This window comes from Cnephaeus nilssonii, assembly GCF_951640355.1.
Source record: "Cnephaeus nilssonii genome assembly, chromosome: 2".
Lineage (NCBI taxonomy): Eukaryota > Metazoa > Chordata > Mammalia > Chiroptera > Vespertilionidae > Cnephaeus > Cnephaeus nilssonii.
The window spans coordinates 40,731,621-40,754,154 of record NC_137073.1 but is presented as its reverse complement, the minus strand read 5'-3'; the positions used below and the strand labels follow the sequence as shown (position 1 = coordinate 40,754,154).

The following is a 22,534-nucleotide window of genomic DNA, read 5'->3' as shown; positions in this document are numbered from 1 at the left end:
CTAAATGGCCTTTGTGACCCCCATCCCATTCATGATAAACCCCCTGGGAATTTAGGTCCTAAGTGAACATTCAAGGTTGGGCCTAAGGTCCGACTTTTGAACAGAAATGAATGTGAAGAAAGAATTTTGTTGCTCTGATTCATCAAGGACTTCTAAGTGTGGGAGTGGTGGAGGTGGGGGATGCTGGGAAATTCCAGAATGGACACTCAGGGAACTGAAGGCAGTCAGGATGTCTGAACCATGACAGAAAGTGCTAGCACGTGTGTGCTTTCACGGGACCGACTTCCAGGTGTTTGCACGTGTAACCTCAGGCTGCAGGGCTCTGGGATGACTGCCCGAGGCACATCTACCCAGACCTCCTCTCTCTCTTCACAGGCGACCAGCACCGAGCTCCGCATTGGGGCACTTAACACAGGTGCAAAACCGAAATCCGGGTATCCCAGGTGCCGTGTGAAAGACATCTGGGTCCCAAGTTTCACTAAAAAGTTGAGTTGGGAAATATGAATTTAGGAACCCAGTTTTAACATTCCTAAAAGATGCCAACAGAAATTTGGAATGTAGAAAAACAAGTATTTTAGAGATCAGACGTTAAGTCAGAAGGAAACTCAATGGCCTTGCGGCAGAATTCCCTCACTTTGGACGCGGTAAGAAATCAAGGGACCACGTCAGATTCAGTTAGTCAACAGCATCACGGACCATGGAAAGCACATGTCCACAGTTTGTTGTAGGAAACTGTGAATGATGTACATTTCAGAGGTACACAGTAACTCCTGAGACAGTCTTTTAAGATATTTTTCAAAAGAAGAGGAATCAACCCTAATGAACCCTCTGGTTTATTTCCTGTCAAGAAGTCCTAGCCACCAAGCCCAGACATGTGTGCGCAAGTCTCAGCCTGCTCTCTCCCTGTGGGGGCCACGCTCCACAATCTTACTTGTTTAAATCTGGAGGTTGGGTCTACACCTGTCTGCTTCATAGAGTCCATGACAGATTTCATTTCTACAGCCTCCTTAATAAGCTGGTGGTTTTCCATCTGCTTAGCTTTGAAGCTGTCGGCCTGAAGCTGCTGCTGGTGATTGGAGAGAAGCTGCGATTTACCTGTCTCCTCAGTTTTATTAGGCACTGACGGCCCTAGTTTAGAATGGTTTTTGCTAGGCTCCGGAGTAGAGGGAGCTTTTGAGATTGTGGCCGACGGCATGTTTTTCTGTTTACTGTCCTCCTTGCCCAGCTCTTTCAAGGGGAGCTCATTTTTCCGTTCACAGTCTCCTCTCCCAGTCTGGGCCATTTTCTGCTCTGCCAGCCTCTGGTCCTCATAGTATTTCTCATACTGCTGTCTGTAGGCAGGGCTGGTGGCCATCAGAGACTTCTGGTCCATATAGAGCCCATAGGCATACTGGCCATAATAAAGGGACTGAGCCAGGGCAGGGTGCCTCTGCGTGATAACCGACTGGTGCTGAGGCTGTAGGGATGCTGAGGGATGGTCCACTCTCTTGGCATCTAGCTGCTCTGCCTTGTCTTTCTTTTCCGCGTCTTCTTCGGACTCCTTCTTGATCTTCATGCCCTGCGTGCTCCCACCGTTCCCAGCTGCAGGGGCGCCGACCTGCCCAGGGTGCATGTAACTTGGAGAATAGTAAGGATCGTAGCCGTGGTAATAGGGAGAATGGGACTCTTTCATTTGAGATGACTGTGCTGTCGTTGAAGAATGCCCCTTTACAACACCGTCCTTACTGGAAATGATATCTGACGGGGAACTGGCTTTTGACCTCATGCCCTCCGACCTGCTGTCCGAACCACCATCATCGGCAGCATCAGAGATGTCCGAGTAGGCAGGGCTGCTGGTCTTGGCCGCAGAATTCTCTGCCCCGTTCTGCGTGAGCACGTGCAGCGGGGCCATGGGCGCCTGCCCGTTCACCAAGGTGTTGCAGTCCATCCTTGAGGCGCTCCCGATGGAAGGGCTGGGAGCGTTGTCTGTGAATGTGTACACCTTGTCAGCTTCCGCTTTGATGCTGGCCATGCGGCTCTCTTGAGATTCTGACAGCCCATTGGCCAGCACTTCGTTCTTGCTGAGATGGTCCTTTAAGAAATGCCCAGACAAGTCTTTCCCGCCCCCCTTGGCGTCCTCCAGTTTACCCAGCTTCGCATCCATTTTCGGGCTGCCCGTCTCTTTCCCTTCCTTGTCCTTGAGCTTCCGCTTCTCCTTTTTCTTTTTGTCTTTGAGCGACACAAGAGCTGGGTTCACGGTGATGGGCTCCCCCATAATGGTGGGCTTTGGCTGAATGGGCTTTAACGGAGGACTCTTTGGTGTGGCCTGCACAACGGTGGTGGTGAGGGAGGGCAGTCCGGGGATCGTCCCCGTGGTGGTGTTGGTGAAGGCTGCCGTGGGGATGGCGATCAGTTGCGGGGGGGTGGGGGCCGGGGCCGGGGCGATGGGCCGGGCAGTTTTCAGTTTGGAGAGGTTTTTGTCCATTTTGCAATTGTTGGCTTTTTTGCCCTTTTCTTTATCTCCCAAATTTTTCTTGTCAATTAATCCTTCAGCTTCCAGTTTGGGCATTTCGGCGGCCAGACTGCCGTCGGCCGAACAACTGTCCAATGTGGCCGTCATGTTGGAGATGACCGGGAGGCTGCTCAGTTCATTGTTAAGGCCCTTCTTCTTGCCGGAATTCTTCCCAGCTTTAGATCCCATAACAGAACCTGGCCCATTGCTCATCAGCTCCCTCTTTCCCTTGGGGGTCCCAGGGGGGTTCCCCGAGCCAGGGGACGCGGGCGCCTTCACCTGGTCATAAGCTGATACGCTTGTGCTTGGCTCACCGCACTCGAGTGCCACGTTACTCATGGCCTCCTCGCAGTCCGAGATCTTGTCCTCGCTGTCAGGCTCAAACTCCAGCTTGTTCTCTGGGTCTAAGTGTGCATGCGCCTGGTGGTACCTCAGGCCGTTGATGTGCTTGTACTTTTTGTTGCAGTTTGGGTGAGGACAATCGATTAACACTGGCGAGGAGCAGCCTTGGTCCAAAAAAGTAGTCTCTGGTTTCCCTTGCGGGGTGGTGGGAGTGCTTCTGGAATTGGTGCGGACACGCTTCCCGGGCTTATTGTCCTCGGAGCTGGAGTTCAGGTCCAGCTCCATCGGAGGCTTGTTTTTCCTTTTGTTGCTGGAGGAGGGGCTAGCTTTGATGTCCTCAGCGGCACAATTCGGGGGTGTCCTTCGCCCGCTGGCATTGAGGCTGCCCCGCCTCCCTTTCCCATTGGCGCCCCCTCTGTTCTTGCTCTGCAGCCCTCTGGACTCCGTGAAGCTGGCTTCGGAGCCCGGGGCGGCTGCGGCAGACCTCGCTCTCTTCCCTCGGCCCCGGCCCCCTCTCATCTCCAGGTCGCTTGTGGGTGACTCACAGAACCTAGGGAAGCAAGGAACAGACGTCAAAATGAGCAGCCCCAAAGAGCCAGGTGAGATCACCAAGTCCACAATGCAGCCTAGAGCAGCCAACACCCCAGCAGCTTTAGGGCTGGGCCCAGATAAGGAAAAGACACCCTATTCTTTCACTGACAATTTCAACACCTGCAAAAGAGCAGGCTACCAATGGCTTATATTCTCCCTCCGAAAACCAAAGAAAAACGGCTCAGGTAGCCAGCTTCAAATCCAGTTCAAATTCCCATTTTGAGAAAAGAAGAAAACAAAGAAGAGAGTAGGGGCAGGGAGTAGCAATCTCCTGGCAGAAAAGAAATCCAGCATCTGCATTTTACTGTGTTCAATCCTGAATTGCTCATTTCCCTTATGCTTGGTTTCAATTACAGGCAGACTTTTATGTATTATTCATCTCTCTCTCTAGTTTCCTTGCAAAGAGAGGATGGGGGAAGGAGAGGAAAGAGGAGAGAAAACAGAGCCTGAAACAAACGGCTCTGGGCATACCTGGGAGGGGCCCAGTCGTGCTTGGTGCAGTCCAGGAGGGTCCCTACGTAGGTCTTGTTCCTCCACGTGACGTTAACCACTAGGACACCTGCAGAGTGGGGAATGAAGGAGGACCCTGGTTAGCACAGATTACTCTAGTTACAGTTCGTTTATTTTTATTATTATTATTATTATTACTACTGCTTTACCAGCAAAGTTCTATTCTCATTTGCTTTCAAAAGCTGTGGTTTGCATTCTTCCTCTTTTTGGTTTCAGTGACCCCAAATGAAAACCCACAGGAAATTGTGTGTGTGTGTGTGTGTGTGTGTACTCATGCGCATGCAGTACAAAAGGGTAAGGCTGTGTGTGAGAGTGTAATCAAGATACTGCTGACAGAAGGAAATGGTCTTTGCCATGTCCTGCTGTAAAATAGCAACACTCACCTCTTAATTTTTCTATTATTACACATAATTGCTTTCGTTTGGCAAGCAGCCAACAAAAACTAAATGCCAGTTACCAATGCTTAAACCAGAAGGTGACTGAAAGAAATCGGTTTTGTTTCTAATTCAACAATATAAAATAATAGCGATTTTTACTGAAAAAAATTATGTGGGTGCACAAATATAGGTATACAGCAGGGAAGCAGGGGGCATGGAGTCCAGATAACAGACAATCAGATGATTTATCGTTCCTAATCCTCCCCTCTCTGGCTTTGTGAGACAAGAATCAGCCTTGGTGCAGTATCTGTTTCACTGTTTGGTCTTGTTTCATATTAAAGACTCCTAAAATAGGCCTCTTAAGAAAATAAATGTGCACAATAGGTTTGCTCTTGGGCTTATCTTTAGAGTCAACTTTAGTAAGCATTTGCCACAGAAGATTAGAAAAAAAAACCTCAAACCAGCACACTTGTTTCCTGCAAGCCATTTTGCTTTTCCCAACTGCTTTGCAGACAGACGATTTAATTTAGCACTGCATCTGTGAATCACGAAACTTAAGTGCACTTAGTATACCAAATGTCACAGGGAAACAAAATATAACATCCTCTTTATTTCACTAGAGGACAAGAGCCATTTTTTAAAAATCACTCATTTGAAGCATATATTACAAGGACCTAGATGTTGAGGCATACATAAAATATTAGGGTAAAGAAATAAAATATTTAAGTGAGCCTTTGTTTTCTTTTCTGTACCTACCCCCTCTCCCCCCCCCCCCCCCACGCTTTCTTAGAAAAACAAAGGGACATTACTCAAAGTCTATTTCTAGCTGGTTTGCTCACTTGTTCACTGCCATTTTGAATTTTACAAAAAAAAACCTATATTGAACTCCTTTATGGGTAAGGAATACCTCACAAGGTAAGACTCATTTCCTTGGGAGCATTTTAACACCAGGTAAAATATTTGAATGGTTGGGACTCAAGTAGGGGAAAGGAATGATTCCTTTCAGAAACCTCAAAAAGAGATTTAAAAATTGTTTCCCATATGGTCTATGTTGCTATTACTTAGGTAACAGCTGAATTTACTCACTGTAGCAATAGTCTAGCAGGGGAGGGAAAAGCTAGCATGAGGCAAAGCAAGCATTTCCTCAGATGACAGTTGATTCCACTCTAAGCCCCTCAGGAATGGTTTTAAAAAAACACCATTGAGTATAACATTCACATTGGGATGGGAATCAACGGTAATTAGGCATTTGGTCAAAATTTGCACAAGACAACAATTGGAGGAAAGGATTCTTTATGAGCACATCCCTTCAGGAAAAGGGAGTGGGCGGGAGAGCAGGCCAAGGGGAAGACAGAGCTGGTTTTCACATCATGTGCTCTCTGGGGCACTGTGTGTGGTGTCAAAGACCTTTACAGCTGCTTAAAATTCTTTAGCATGTCAGCTATATTTACAGTACAGGAATATATCTGTATTGCCAGAAGGTTACTGCATTTCAGCTTTAGATGCAATAGGCTGAATCACTGCGTTCCAGAGTCCCTGATGTAGCACAAATGTATAATTAAAATTGCTTGAAAGGAAACATGAAAGAAACAACAAACCCTCCATTCTTGCAGTAATAAAATTAAAAACAGGAAAAGTCTGCACAGACACTTAACATTTGTCAGCAGTGAAAGGCTTTTGTTATTGCTTTTCCCCTAAGGGTTTCGCGGTTCCAGCAAATACTGGCCGCGGATTGGCCGGTGCCTGCTGGGAACGCTCGCGTCTGATTGGCTGGGCCCAGGGCGGCCACAGGGAGCAGGGAGGCAGCAGCCGCGGATAAAGCAGCGCCCCGGAGGGAGGGGGCTGCGCCCCGGAGGCGGGCTGGCCGGCCAGGCTGGGACTGGTGCGCCCAGCCGGGTTTCCCGGGGCCAGAGCGCTGCCCTCAAGACCCGGCTCTGCTGATCACCGCAGGCCGTTCTGTGTGATGAAAGCTCGTCTGCGTGACGGTGCTGGTTTACCACCGCGACCCACGCTGCCTGCGCAGCTCCATGCAGCCCACCAGCCCGCTCCAAACCCGCAGATCCTAACTCCTGGTCTCCAAAAAGGACAAAGGAAAACGGAGGGCCAGTGAGAAGGCAGGGATCCCAAACAAGCAAATCCTTGGTTATCCGGGTCTACCATTTAAAGCTGTCACAAAGACTAAATCTCAGTTGCAACTTCCACACTGTACAACTATTCACACCCCCGGATACCATTTCTAGAAGCCACACAAGCATACCTCTTATCTAAGTACAACAAATAGTATTATTAGCACTCGGTGGAGAAAAAAATCTTTACAGTCTTTTTTCAATTTCAAAGGGCTTCAATAGGTCAGCTTTATTTCTCTACCCTCCTTATTTAAAATGCTCTATTCCTGGGGAGATTTTGAACAGTCTCCATCACGGAGAGCTAATTAAATATGTGTGCTTGTGTCTATTTTTCTTTATATGTACAAGCCACTTCACAATGCCAGAGTATTTCTATCTGCCCAGAATTCCCGTGCGACTATAGAACGTGTGTGTTTGCACAGTCAGATCTGCTGCTGTAGGGTGGAATGAAGGCTCAAGGAACCCTTCTCATAAACGACAAAGTGTATTGTTTCTTTGTAAGGAAGTCTCTGTTTAGACAACATCCTATTGTGAGAGGCCAAGTACAGAGGTGGTGTTTCAGCTCTAAAAGCTGTACATGGTTTGTGGTTTTGCTGAAGTCTCGACATCTTGAACATTTTGTAACCCATGGTCACATAAAGCTGACTCCACTTCTTTTGAAGGAATAAAGGCTCCAAATGAAAATTGGTCCTTTAAATGTACAAATCTGAATTTTATAAATCTGTGCAGAGTTATGTTTCTGGCTTGATGTTTATGCAAATTGGAAATAAATATGCATTTATTCCAAAAACGACTTAATATTTCTTTTAATGCATATTTATTCTTTCAAACCCTAGCCTATGAGCTAGTCTCCAGGGACAACCTCTGCAAGTCCGTTTCATCTTTATATTCTCAAGTATCCCACCAGGGTCGTCACCCTCCCTTTCCACCCAGGGGCTGGGCATGGTCGTTCTCAAAATTCTAATAATGCCTGCCCTGTAACGTTTTATTTGAAAATTATCTGATGATTATTACCAATGAAGTAAGAAGAGAGCAATGGATGGTTTGAGAGTGCTCGCCACACAGGGTTTTCTTCTTTGTATTAAGGCTTTGTCTTAAATACTGCTACAGAATCTAAGCTGCTGCCCCCATAAAGCATATTACTTACAGGACACTTAATAATGTGGTATGTGTTCGATAACCTGAGCCCCTTCCCTCTACAAGTCAAAGAGCCCTGAGCTCTCAGAAGGAGTCCATTGTCACACTGTTCTGTCATTTCCTCATGTCAATACTTAGCAGTTAAGTGGTCCCAGAGAGATGGTCAGGCCCATTACGCATTTATTGTGCATCTACAGGGCATACACTAGGCACTTACCTGGTGCTGTGGAATCAAATCACAGTTTGGCTAGAACTCCACCCAAAGACTTAGAACAGGACCAACACAGGGATACCCTATGATCCAGAAGTGGAAGCATAGTTCGCATATTACCCATACTTAGGGAGTAGGGCCCTTAATCCATCACAATAAACTAGATCCTGGATGTGGCTTTCACAGTGCCTGTCCTGCCCACAGTCCCTGCTCAGACGGTAATCTTAGGGAACTAGGCTCCTAGACCAGTAATCCAACCCTGGCCTCACTTGACTGTTCCAGTGATGAGTGCCTGAAGTGGTGGCAACCACACAGGGACTTACTTTGGGAATCTGAATTAGTAGCATGGAAGGGAAAGTTAATAGTAAGTGTAGAAACCTAAAGGTTACAGGTACTAAAGGCTGAGAGGACTGTGGTGGGCCAAAGCCCCAATGATGCAATAGCTATGAGATGAGAAAGCCAATACTTGTGTGTGTCCCCTTTTCTCCAGCCCTCACAGCCCCAACTGACCTCTTATCCTCCAGCCGTCTGGTTTAAAAGTTGTTTCTGGTTCTAACCTAAAACCTGCCTGAACACCATGGTCCTCGCTGTGCCTTCTGATACCCTGGAGAGACAGTCCACCCCTCATCTAGTTCACCCAGGCAAGGTCAATGACCATGTTGACTTTCTCTTCGCCTCCAGTTCATATTTCCCCCTCCAGCCTCAACAAGTTTCCTCAGCCATTCTCTATGTCACTTTTCATTCCCATGGGGAAAAAAAACAAAAACGACTTTAAAGCTGTCCTAGTCCAAATCCCCAGGGAAACTGAAGGTTCCCAATGAATTAGGACCAAACGGAGACAAAGGCAAATGTTATCTCTTCTGAATCTTCTCCAGTAACACACACACACACACACACACACACATACACACACACACAAAGGCCACTCCTTCCTCTGTCCTCACTCACTCCATACAGTCCCCTCATCAATGAACGCTCAACAGAATCCATGTTCTCTCTCAGCCAGCCACTTCTCAGCCTCCCTGCCAGTTAGATGTGATGCTGTGCCTCAGTTCTAAAAAAGGAAAGTGAGTCAACTACATGTGTCACTTCCAGGCCTGGCCCATAAGAATCTCCCATCCATGTTCTTCTAATCTCTTCCCCTTTCTGGGTGACCTGGGATGGAGACTATGCAACCCTGAAGGCCACAAGAAGATGGCAGGGTCTCCTTCATCTGGGGATAACCAGACAGGAATACCGACTTAGTCTACGAGGTGAGCAGCAAACAAACGCTCACTGTATTTAAACAATATTGAGACTATCTGTCTTAACCTAATACACGGTCCCTTTAACACTTACACACAGTATGCCTGTCTCTACCAACTAGACTACAACTCCCTGAAAACAAGAGCAGTGTCTGCACCTCGCACACCTGTGAGCACAGTGCCCAGCACCGAGAGAGAGTTCATTCAGCATCACAATGAACTGTGATGGAACACCAGGAACTACCAGGTGGTGATGGAAGAGAATCTAGATTTAAATTTTAGTCACTTCTTTTCACTGTTCCCATATTTTTTCAATAAGCATAATCTTCCACTGGCTTATGGATGATAGAAATTCTCTGCGGGGAGATTTGGCTCCAAAGATGTTATAAATATGGTTTATGAATTACTGTTTCTGGTATTTGTGAAGATGTTTCTTCAAGAACTGGGCAAATGGCTGATTTCCCAGTGGATCAGCATAGCTGTTTGTATTACAGTTTAAAGACCATTTCAGAGTCTTTCAAGTGCCTCATCCCTGCGACAGAAGTTCTCTGCCAAGCATTGCAAATGCCGAATCTGGAATCAGACGTAACTTTTTTGAACTCTGATGCAGACTAGCACATCTGGATGGACTTGGTGTGCACTCATGCAGAAAACAGAAACCCCATTCTAATAACAATGAAACAGAACCCATTTATGCCACACACACCCCTTTTTTAAAAGTTTACACATTTCTTTCCTTTTATATATTTTTCAGTAGAAACATTAGTGACAATTAAAATGCCACAAAATGCTGGTTTCATGAGTACAAGATAAAGTTCATATATTTCAGATATCGTATTACCCTATATTTTTATACAATGCGACTATTGTGCGCGGTATGATTTATCACCACTCCTTTGTACTGAACTCCCTCCAATGGCTTGTTCTTGGGGTTCTGTTGTATCCAACACAGGTCCCTTTTAAACAGCGGGGGCCTGTGTAGTACTCTTGTTCATTTTGCTGGCTTCAGAGTTTCCACCCTTCAGGTCGGTCTTTCTTCAAAGGACAACGCTGAGTTTATAATTATTTGGGGAAATTTTAAATTTACAACTAAGGTTGCCAATGAAATTCCGGACAGCCAAAAAGCGCAGGGACTTTCCTAGTACCCATGCCAAGTATATATGGAACATTAGGACGAGAAAGTGTTGTCACATGACCAGAAAATGCAGTATTTTTTTTTTAAAGAGCCCTACTGCTGGGCCGAATGTTTGAAGAGTCACTTTAACCACATCCTGTAATCAAACCATCTGGAACACAGTGCTGCGATTAGTCACCCTGAACATTGGGCTTTATCTGAACAAACAGTGTACGGCAATGGAGCTTGGGAGATAGGGCAGCACTAACAAAGGGAAGTGTAATGAAACACTTTATGCCCTAGTGTGCTGCCACCCCAGCCATTAACCCCAGAGACACACTGCTCTGGTGTTAATGTACTACTTTATGAAAGCACAGTGAGCTTAAAGATTAAAGGACTGAAGGGCTAAAAATTGCTGGTTTGGATAGACATTCTCTGTCGGCGGCTGGAATATGTTGGCACCACTCTATCTGCGTTAATTATAACCTCTCAGATGACAGTTCAGCATTCCTATTAAGGTTTGGCGTTATTTTTCAGGACATTAGGAACAAGGTTCGTTTATGGGAGGGTAGTGATGATTCTTTATTTGCCAGAGGTTAATCTGGGCACCCAGACATTTCTTTTTGGTTCACCTAAACAGTCTCCATAAATAACAAGGAAAAAATAAAATAAAGCCTTAACCCAAATAAGTATCCTAGACCAATACCAAAAAAGCAAAAAGCAGTGGCAAGATGCTGTTCTAATCTACATGTTAAGAGATGGTATTCATTCCTACTTGATGTGCTTTTCTCTTGCTAAAGTAAATCTGATCATCAGATAGCATCTATGGAAATCTTTTATAAAAATCTGAAAGGCTTCTCCCCCACCCCCCCGCCTAAATACAGTGACTAAGCCTTAAAAGAAAAAAAAGAAAGGAAAAACATGGCTGAAGAAACCTTGTTTCCCCGTGGGTCTTATGGTTTAATACACAAAAGAACACACAGCCACTTCCATCACTGTCACCGCCCCTACAGCCTTTGTTCTGAGGCCTGACGAGCTGTATTGATCTGGAAAAATCATTGAGCTTCTTGGAAAACTAGACTCTCGCTTATTCACTGCCATCCATTTCTTTCCCAGGAAGACAGGTGGTCAATATCCAGTTGACTGGTCAGCTAAAAGAAGCTCTTGCTGCCTTTCTTTTCTTGCTTCCTCAGTAACGTTATCCTTTCCCACTTCTAGAAAACACAAGCAGTCTTGTGAGTAAGAGGGAGCAGAAATCAGGCTGTTATACAGCACCACCGGGAACACTAAAATGCTGTCCCACACATACATATGCAGATGGTGACAGTATTTTCACAGACCAAGTATTATATAAGTTTGAACATAAATAACAACTTTGATAGCCTAAGATATAACTTCTAAAAAATCAAATCAAAACACATCATTAGAGCTCCATGCTTACTGCAGAAAGAACTGCTTTCCTTCTTTTACATACTCAGTACATATGTTTTAGCAAGTTCCATCGTTACAAGATGTCATAGATATCAATATAGGAGTTTGGGGGAACAAAGGGAATAAGAAAAAAAAATCACATAGATCTTTAGAAAGTAATTTTAAACATGATCGGTAACAAAAAACATGTGCTTTTAAGTTAGGCATATATATACACCCTAAAGCAACGTTATCCTTGATGGCTTGAGGCTAGTGTTGAAATTATATATATTGCAACCATTCACACCACAATCTGTAGCCCTCAGTGCTTAGGTAGTTCCTCTAATAGTTTCTGCTTAGGTACCCAGGGTCCCCACTTGGGGACTGGCGGGAGGACAGGTTTAGGTGATAGTGTTGAGAGGGTGGATGGTGGGAAGAAGACAAGCCCCCTGAGCTTGCCTCAACCAGGGCAGCAGGTCAGAGACACTCTGCCAGGCCGCATCAAAGCCACCTCCTGCACCTCCCAGGGGATGCTTTCCAAGCTGTGGTCCATCAACGCTCAGCCAACATACAGCAGGATGAGGTGCTATGCTCAAGTGAATGATAAAAGGTGGAGGAGGGGAAGGAGGCAGAAGGGAAAGGGGAAGAGCAGGAAAAAAAAATACAGTCTTCTGAGACAAACATCTGGAGCAATTTAAATACATGAACTGAACATGTATATGTTTGGAGTATAGGTATATATTTGTATAAAGAGGTTTCATTTCTTGTTGATTAAACTTTCCTTGAAGCTTGGTGGCACAAAGACAAGCAACAGCGCCACTCTGACCTCCAGTGCAGAGTCTTAAACCTGCATTTTCTCTGGCTCCTTTGCAAGCACACATTGGTTTACCTGAAATATGATGAGTTTAGATGATTGATTTCTAGGGCCAACAGCTTCCTCATGTCCTCTCCTCCTTTTAGACACATAAGAGTATCGGAATGATTTCTCATTCTCCTCCTCCCTTTCTTCACAGGTAGACCAGAGTTCAATGCCAACTACAACAGAATTGACTCACCTCCCCCAATCCAGTCTCACAAGCTTTAATTATTAGCTCACCAGGAGGTTATTTTTTCTTCCTTTAAATAAAAGCATTCAAAAGTTTGGCAAAGGGCCCTGGCCATATGGCTTAGTTGGTTGGAGCGTCGCCCCCTGCACCAAAAAGGTTGTGGGTTCGTCCCCGGTTAGAACATATGTGGAAAGCAATCAATTACTGTTTCTCTCTCTCTTCCCCTTCCTCTCTCTCCAAAATCAATAAACATACCTTGGGAGAGGTAATTGATAAGTATTCACTCAACTAGGACTACTATGGAGCCATGATAATTACATGGTTATTGCTCCTAACACGCCATTCCTTTAAGAATGTTCTTTTAGGAGACACCCATGTACACGAGGTCCTGGCACAAAGCTCACAGCCAGGATCCCCCAGAAGGAGAGGGAAGCACTTCCAGACTCGCAGGCCATGAAGATAAGCAATTGAAAGAATGCAGGCCTTTCACATCATCGATCCTGTCATTTCCTGCACTTCATATTATTTACAGGATCTAACAACTTCTATAGCCAGGATCCACAATGCCGCTACTTTCAACCTGAAAAACGGATAAAGAAAAGAGCAAATCCAGGGGGAAAATAATGATCCTAAAGGCAAAAGCTCCTCACCTTTGCCACTTCTCCTAACAGGGAGTACTCTGGTGGGTGGATGGGGGGAAGAAGGGTGTAAGATACTGTGCATTTGTAAAGTCACTTAAACGCTACACGCCACCTCCCCACCTCCCTGCGCAGGCGCAATCTGTCTTGGCCCAAGGCTTTCCCTATGGCAGGAGAGAGGGAGGGAGGAGCAGGCAGGAAGGCAAAGTAATTATTGAGATGAATGAAAATGGAAGATGCAGAGGAACTAAAACGTAAGAATGAAAAACCTCATATACTTCGGGGAAGGGCGACAGGCTCGGAAAAGGGAACGTGAGGTTTCAGCCCTCCCTTCTCCTCCATCACCGAGTCCTCTCCACAGACCTGCTGGAGATCCATCTAGGTGGCAGATTAGCAGAGTTTCAGGTTTCAGTGCCAGCGAATTGCTTGTCAAAACATGTGTAATATCACTCAAGATTACAGGACCGTGTTTTAAAGTAATTTCTCATCATCCCCAGTCCTTGAGGTACAGGGGACAGTGGGAACCAATTGACAATTACACTCACATCAAAAAGCTGCTACCGCTGCATCTCCCTGGAACTGAAGAACCTGGTTCATATAAATTATGATGCTCTATTTAAAGTCAGAGTGCTTGTTTGCTTTTGTGCCAGCTCTGGGCCCTTTTCATCTCTAGCTCTACCGGGCCCAGGAGAGCACGCGTTCCTACAGCTCTCCTGGCCACCAGCTGTGTCCCCGTAAATCGCAGAACCTCTGAAACAAGCCATTCTTTACAAAGGCCAACGGCATTCACTGGAGATGATCACTCTGCTATTATTCCACTTGCTGAAATTTAAAGTAGCAATTTACCACAGCGGCTGAAAAACATGGAGCGGCCTCTCTCAACGGTGTGTGTGTGAGAGAGAATAGGAAGGCTCTGCACGTATATGCCACACAAAGGGGTACATTTTGTGTGCCACGTGAAAATCACCATCCTGGCAAATCTAAGAAGGAATGCGGATGTCAGAGAAACCAGAGCCGGTGCCCTCACCATAAAAGGCAATGGGGTGAGGGAGGTTTCTGTCCCTGGTAAACCGCCCTGCTCTCACCTGGAGGCGGCCTTGCCCCACAGCAGCGCTGCAGCGTGGGAGGTAGTTCACACACTCAGGTAGTGAAGCCACATAATTATGGCTCTGGTTCCGAATGTAATAAAGAAAGCTGGAGGAATTACCTCTAATCAAGCTCAGCCTGCAGTCAATTTTGCTTTGAGGACTAGGGAGGAAGAAAGAATAAAAGTGATTGCTGATCAAATGGAGCCCCCTGAGTGCCTGAGAGACAGCTCTGGAGACTCACTCTCCTGGCCCAAAGACCTCAAAGCTGCTCCTAAAACTCTCTGACCCCCTTCCCCCCATCTTGTTTCCTCATCTGTAAAATAGGGAAAATATCAATACCAAATAAGGTGTGACATGTAAAGCACTTAACATGGGCCCTGGCACAAAAGAGTCCCTCAGCAAATGGACTTGGGCTTCCTCACCTTTGAAACTCCCCCATAAACCAGGTCACAAGCTGAGGAATGGAAGGTGCCAAAATACCAAGAATTCTCCACCCTGGAATACAGCCAGCAGCCAGCCCCCTGCATTCCTTCCAGATAGAGGCACCTACACTAATTGTCCTGTATTCCCGGTGACCAGGCTAACTGCATGTGGCATATCTATCTTTTAGAATTTTTTAAAATTAAATTTACTGGGGTGACTTTTGTTAATAAGTTATAAGGTTTCGAGTGTACATTTCTATGATACATAATCTGTATACTGCATTGTGTGCCCACCACCCAAAGTCAAATGATCGTCACCATATATTTGGCCCCCTTTATCCTTAATCATCCCCCAATCCCTTTCCTCTGGTAACCATTATACTGTTGTCTGTTGTCTATGTACCTTTTAGAATCTGAGGGCTGTAAATTCCAACATTAGAATCTTAAGGGCTGTAAATTCCAACATTAAGGACTTTTATTATTTCTACACGCAACACCAACTTGGACCAATATAGTTATCTTTCCAATTATACCCACTGTTTAAAGCAAACATTTCCTCCGGACACCACTCAGTAACAACGCTGACTGTGAAATGCAGTTCCAAACCACTGAAGCCTCCTCCCTGGGGCCTGGGGTAAGGAAACCCTCAAGTCAAGTTTCCAGGAACAGCAAAACGACCTGAACGCCTGACATTTGTATGAATTACCAAGGGTGACGTGAAAGGTCCCCAGCACCTGGGCGGCAGCAATGAGACCCTGCAGCCAGGCTCTGGGGACGCAGATGAGGTTAAATGCAAACTCATCTTTGCAATTCCCATCTCACCAGGCCAGTTTTCTTGACAATGGTCAGAGGCTGCCTTCCCACCCTCCCCCACCCCACATTCCAAAGTTCTTATCTTTCAGGGAAGAAAAAGCCCAACAGAGTTACAAGTATTTCAATAACGTGCTTAGAGACCAGCTCTTTTCTGTAAACAAGCCTAATGAAGCCTGACTAATAGTGCTCTCCTCAGCAGAGCAGAGGGAAAAGGGCCTTTGTTAGCACTTACTGGAGCAAGGCCTCGTTTTGCTGGAGCAGAACAAAACTTAGCTGGTTATTGATTGACCAGCCTTGCTGGGTGTCATTGCTTCGCTCTATTTCTGGATGCTGAGTGTATAAATGCATGTGTTTATGTAGACACAGGGATGTTCTATGCACACACTCCCACATACAGCCACACACAGCCACCTAAGCTGCCTTTTGGTTACATTTCTCTGCCAACCTGATGAAGAAGTATTCAAGGTGGCTAAGTGCAACCTAATTCCTCTCTGATACGTGTATCTCTCCCAGTCCTTGATATTACCTAACATTTCTCTCCATGTTGTCAGTCCTGTGAGCTCACTTTCACAGCATGTAAGCCGACTCTCCCCACAGACACTTAATAGTTTCCAAAGTCACTATGATTTAACCTGATCTGGTTCTTACATTCTAGGGGCAATTTATTTTTGTGTTTTTTAAAATAAATTCAAAATCGCTGATGTTTTCCTTTCCCCATTTCACCTATCAATTCTGAATTTCCTGAAATTTGTTTCCACGTAACTGCTAAATAAATATTCCAGAATGATTTTAATTCTCTTCAATTAAAGTTTGTCTTAAGTGCTATTAACACACACCACAATGATGTTAGCCGGATGATCTAAAGTTTGACCCAGACTTCTTTTGTGGACAGACTGGAATTGGAGTCAAAACTTGCTTTCCTTGCGACTCTAAGCACAAATTTCCGTATAAATTATTGACTGCACTTTGGCCTCCTCTGAAACATTAGCCCCCAGGCCGATCTGTCCTGACCCCAGGTGGCACATCAGCCCTCTCAGAAGAGGCTGGAACATTAGTGCTCTGCACTGGGGACTAAGGCGTGAGAGCCAATCAATCAAGCTCTCTGACAGCTTTTACGGCCTCTGAGCATTAGGCCCAAGTCAACCTCCAAGACTCCTTTTGTTCGCTTTATTCTCTTCTCTTGTCTGATGAAGTTAGGGTTAAGTCCAAGGCTTCAGGGAGAGAGAAAGGCTATTGTTAGTAACTCAGTCTTTATTGACTCTGACCTGCAGGGCAGCCAGCTTGAAGTCTTTTCCAGAAAGTAATGCACTGTTAATTGCAGCTCATCATCAGGGTGTGTTTTATACACCTCTTTTCATTGAAAGAAGACCTGACTCAACACTTCAAGATCTTCCCACGTTGTCTTTAATATTCTCAAAAGTCACACACACACACACACACACACACACACACACACACACACTCTAAACAATAATCTGATTTGTACCCACCAGTCTCTGAATTGCTCAATCTAATACCAATGCAAACACAGAATGTTTGGCTGGACAATGCGAACTAACACTTGGGATTTGGCATATGGAGGATTAAATATTTTTTCATGGCAAATACCTGTGGGGATTAGTACATGGGGCAGGAAAATTCTTGATGGAGAAATGAGATACAAACCTATTATTTCCTTCTGTGCCCTTTGTTTAAAATGACTAAAGATATTTTCAGTGGAAACTAGTAGCTATATTTGTGAGCAGTGAGCAACTGACTGGATGGTCCCAGGGTGAAGATTACAGAATTCCACTCAGGCTCTGGTGAAGAATTCTGTACTCTAAAGACATTGCAGAATTAATTATTGGTCCAAAGGCTCCCTGATTCCTTTGAAAGAAAAACCAGGAAAACTCTTCTTACCCAAACAGACCTCTCGGAGGCAGGGGAAAGGCAGTGGCCTGGTCAAAAGCAAGCACCAGAGCACCAGGTCTGTTTCTGAGTACAGCGTGTTTTTGTCCAATCCAGGCCCAGCACACAGCAAGCCCCAGCCCCCAAATATACTTGCTGAAAATATTGAGCAACAGGCTAGAATCTGAATGATTCAAAGGAGAAATCACATGGTGACATTTTGGAAACTGAATTTTTGCATACAGGGAAAAAAAATGCCCAAAAAACAAAGGGTTGTGTTTGGGGTTTTTGTTTTTTTAGTGTGTGTGTGTGTGTGTGTGTGTGTTTTACTTAACTTTTAACTTTTAATTTGGACATTTTGAGCCACAAAATCCTTCAACGTTTAGCCAAGAGATTATGCCATTTCATTCACATCCAAGTATATGAATTAGTACATATGAATTAGTGCACACTTTTCCAAGTGAGTGAATAGAAAGACATTTTTCAATTAAATTCTGCTCCGTGTGCATTTGATAGTGTACTGACCCCCAGATATGTGACTCTAAGCCTAACTGGAGAGGCTGTCCATAAAGGTGGTGGTTCTTAGAACAAACTGTGCTCTCAGTACTGAAAAAGCCTCTTGGTTCAGCACATTACAGTTTCTGGTGTCACTCAGTCCAACTCAACTTTAATATTAGCAAAAATTGGAATTTTTCTAATTTAACCGAGAATGCACAGTCAAAGCCACATTGAACTCATCAATATCATGGGCTACCAGGGTCCAAAATTGTTTTGTAAATTATTAGGAAAAAAACCCCACAAAACTGAATGTGTAGCCTGTTATTACATAAAAGGACTTCCTTGGGTAGTCCTATTTCTTTTTTTTTTTAAATAATATATATTTTATTGATTTTTTACAGAGAGGAAGGGAGAGGGATAGAGAGTTAGAAACATCTATGAGAGAGAAACATTGATCAGCTGCCTCCTGCACACCCCCTACGGGGGATGTGCCCGCAACCAAGGTACATGCCCTTGACTGGAATCGAACCTAGGACCCTTCAGTCCGCAGGGACACTCTATCCACTGAGTCAAACCGGTTAGGGCAGGTAGTCCTATTTCTTACCATGCAAAAATAAGTTAGAAAAAGATTCAAAGAAAATCAACTAAAATATTCAAGTAGGTGCTGTATATAAAGACAGGCTACAAATTATAAGACTTGAGTCAATACAGATGGAAGCTGTAAGGGCACCAAATAGGTATCACTAACGTGTCTAAGTCTGTGGACAAAGTGAACTCAAGAATGGCCCACCAAATCTTAGCATACTTGTTGAATTTCTGGTCTCCTTTGAAGCTTCAAAGAACGAAATTCACAACTAATAAAATAAGCATTAGTTTACACAACAGGAAGCTAACATTTGAGTTACTGTCCCCAGGGGATAAAGACACAAAATAAATACAAGGAGCATTGATTGAGTGCTTTACTATGTGTAAGTCATAAGAATAAGTGATTTTACACTTATATTATTTCATTTCTCAGCACTACATGCCAGGTTCTTTTATTATTTCTATTTTACAGATGAACAAATTAACTCTATGAAAGAAAGCTTAACCAACTGACTTGCCCCAGGTTGCAATGTCAGAGATTTGAACACAGTCACCATGCTCCTAAACGCATTATGTAAGTTTACATGAACAAGTCCATAAATAACACAATTTCTTGAAGGAGCTACATATGCAAAGATGGGGATCCACGGGGTGAGTAAGGCCATCTAAGTGGCAACCCAGGTGGACTTGGAAGCATGTGCTGGACACGGAGCACATTTTTCCCAAATCCAAGTCCAAGGACATCCCATCGGAAGCTTGAAACTGACCATGGTGAGAACACTAGATACACCACAAAAAACAGGAACACTAGGAATCAGAGTTCTCGTCTTCCTTGACCCTGAAACTCCCACCCCAGAGCTGGTTGTTAAGCACACCAATGCCTATACACCTTAATTTGTTGAACTACTAGTCTCCTTTCCCATATTGTGCCTTCTAGGAGAAAACAGTGGTCTGGGGAAGGCATGGAACCTAGAAACCTCTATAATTATGTTGAACTGCATAGACAGTAACTATAGTGTATAAAACTTAGGGATGACTCTAGAATTCACTAGACTACAGTTCCAACTTCTTATGACTCTAGATGTGGTTTCAAAGGAGACACAATTCACAAGTCCAGACTTCTTCTGTTGAAGCACTCACATCTAACCAGTCACCAAATCATGCCTGTTTTGACTCCCTACTAATTCCCAACTCCGTCCCCTTGTCTCCATCCATACCACTGTCCAAAGTCAGGCCTTGGTTATGCTTCCAATGTCATGGCTTAACTCTTACCTGCCTCACACCTCCAAGTCCCTTTGAATGTCCGAGTTCAGGTGCACTGAACTCCAGGAGGCCCGGAGACTGCCTGACAGGCCCTGTGGATATTTTTACCACAGACCTTACCATGACATTCAGGATGCCTGCGTTTACCCCCAGCCTCTCATAGGAGACTAAGCACAATGACTTTCAAAGTGCCTGCAAAGAGCAGGTGCTCAATAAATGTTTTCTTAAAGGCAAATGAAATAATGAAATGAATAAGACTATAAATGAACTCCGATGTTATAATTATGCATACAAATCAAAATATAACAGTGAAAACTGTGGAGTTGAGAATTATTTATCACCTACCTCTGATACTTTCTAAGTAAAGGTGTCCATCTCAGTTGATTCTCTCCACTTTAACCCTTTGCACTCGCTTGCTTTTTTCTCGATTCCTTTATTCTAATGCTAACGGTGTTGAGTCACACTCGACATCCGAGTGCAAAAGGTTAAAAATAATTTGATAATGATATAGATGCAAGTAATTTGGTTTTTCATATCTTATATTTTTTATTAGAAATTTTTTTGAAATAAGTACTCTTACAAGTTAAAGAAACCAGGAATCTTCCTCTGGGATTTCAGAAGCCATCTATTTTTATGGAACTACTAGAGGCCCGGTGCATGAAACTTCATGTACTGGAGTGGGGGGAGGGTACCTCAGCCTGGCCTGCCCCCTCTCACAGTCCGGGAGCTCTCAGGGGTTGGAGGCGACCCGGTGATCAGGGGAAGGTGATGTGCCCATCACACCTCTGCTGCTGCCACTGCCAGCAGTGCAAGCTCGGCTGGCCCTGGTTACCTAAGCCTTGGGCAGCCGTCATCCAAGGCTTGCCTGCGCCTCATGTCAGCCCTGGGCAGCTGGGGGGCTGAGGGCGGGTCCGGCCGCACTGCACGCCTGCTACCCCCTACTAAGTGGCAACCCAGGCAGGACTGAAAGGACTGGAGGACTCCGGCGGGGCTGAGGGGACTGGGTGCTGCCATCTTGTGGCTATGGGCACCACCATCTTTGTGATGGCGTGATGGTCAATTTGCATATTCCCTCTTTATTAGATAGGATTATAAAAGCAATTAATGAGGTACATTTGTCGTTCACCTGATGCCGAAGCTCTAGGCACAGAGTATAACCTGCCCAGCCACAGCAGATGCGGACTGCTGACCTCTCCCACTACTCCTTGCAATTTAATGAACAGTCATATCCAACAAATCTCCTTCCGATTGCCTGCCCGTGGTTATTCTCCCAGACTCTGGGCCCCAAAGAGAGATTTGTCATTGCTTAAATAAATGTTACAGATGTAATAGATAAAGGCAATAAAGAAAGCAGAGCTTTTATAAAACAAAGCTGACAGAGCAGAAAGCTCTCTCTCCATAATGGTCTCGTCCGCGTGTGCGGCCCCGGCTGCCTGTGTGTACCAAAGGGAAATAGCCGGTGAAGCCTAGGAAGCATGAAATGACAGCCTTCCTTGCCTTTCAGGAAACATCAGTGTTATTTGCTGAATGTCCATTTTAAAGCCAGGGTTTCAATCTGCATGTGTGATAACCAGAAATTGATTTCAGGGAGGTACAAAATTATTTAACTTAGTGCTCAGCAATGCAAATCCTAGGTGACACATTCTCGATTATTCACAGTGGAAAACTCGCGTGAAGAAGCTTAGAGCGATGTTTCCTTGTGATCTTTGCTGGCACCGATGATCTCACCTGCCTCTGATTGGCGTGCCACTGGCAGTGTGGGGGCCTGGAGCTGGGCCTGGTTCGTGGTACTCTAACTGGAAGGTAGCATTACGGGAAGTGAGGACTATTCATCACTTGTCCTCAACAAGTGGCCCGTGACTTCTCACAGGCACTTTCTTGGTGCCAACTGAAATGCAGATTTTCTTTCCTGGTGTGCTTTAGAATAGCTCATGCTCTCCCAATTACACAAACAGAGTTGTTTCTTTAAAAATGTCAGGTCCTTAAGCTGTTAAGGATCATGTACCTGGCTCTTAATGCAACATCCCTGCCTTCATCATACAGCAAAAGCACCCCCCTTCCCCTCCCACCCCAGAAGGTGGTAACTCATTTTGACTAGTCTCTTCACAACTCAAATGACCAAAATACAAACTGGGCTTGCTGTGCACAAGTGTTTTAATCTGTTTAACAAATTGTGGCATTTAATGTTTAATTCTGGTTAATTAAATTAGCTTGATTTTATGCCAGGGCCTATTTTAAAACAGAAACTTGGTAAATAAGCATAAATTACACTGTGCAGGCAAATATTCTACAGTGTAACAAAGAAATACTAAAACAACTTTTTATGAAAATTGCTATTCTAAAAATGCATGGCCATAACAACAACGATGCAAATGCCAGCGATCAGCACCTGAGTAAATATGGTCACTACAGACACAGGCGACTGCAGGTGTCAATGTCCAGTTACTCAATATAAATTAGCAAGTCAACTGAAAGTAAATGAGTTGCCTGAGTTGGTGAGGAATTTAGGCTCCATCTTTCAAGATAACTTCTTCTTAGAATGCATTCACAACCCGTCATTACGTAAAAGAAATAAAAGAAATTTACCAGTATGGGTTTGGGGGCTGGAGAGGGAGCAATAAACATTTTTTACGAAGCATTTACACATGGAGCACTGTTCCCAACTACACCTCTTCCTGCCCCTGCCCCTCCACGTGACCTCAGAGGGAAGGTGCTTCTGACAAGCACTGAAACTGGGCCCT

General features: G+C 44.8%; 1 protein-coding gene across 5 annotated transcripts in view; it reads right to left on the bottom strand.

Moving 5' to 3' along the window:
- The window catches only part of ZNF608 (zinc finger protein 608), a gene marked incomplete at its 3' end in the record, with an annotated part of 113,425 nt that overhangs the window by 7,943 nt on the left and 82,948 nt on the right, over window positions 1-22,534 (bottom strand). For all 5 annotated transcript variants that reach the window (XM_079785795.1, XM_079785797.1, XM_079785798.1 and 2 more), the window contains 2 exons: window positions 3,896-3,983; window positions 932-3,383 (listed from right to left, as the gene is read on the bottom strand). In XM_079785795.1, coding sequence (XP_079641921.1) covers window positions 932-3,383; window positions 3,896-3,983 — 2,540 coding nt within the window. The remainder of the gene's footprint in view (window positions 1-931; window positions 3,384-3,895; window positions 3,984-22,534) is intronic.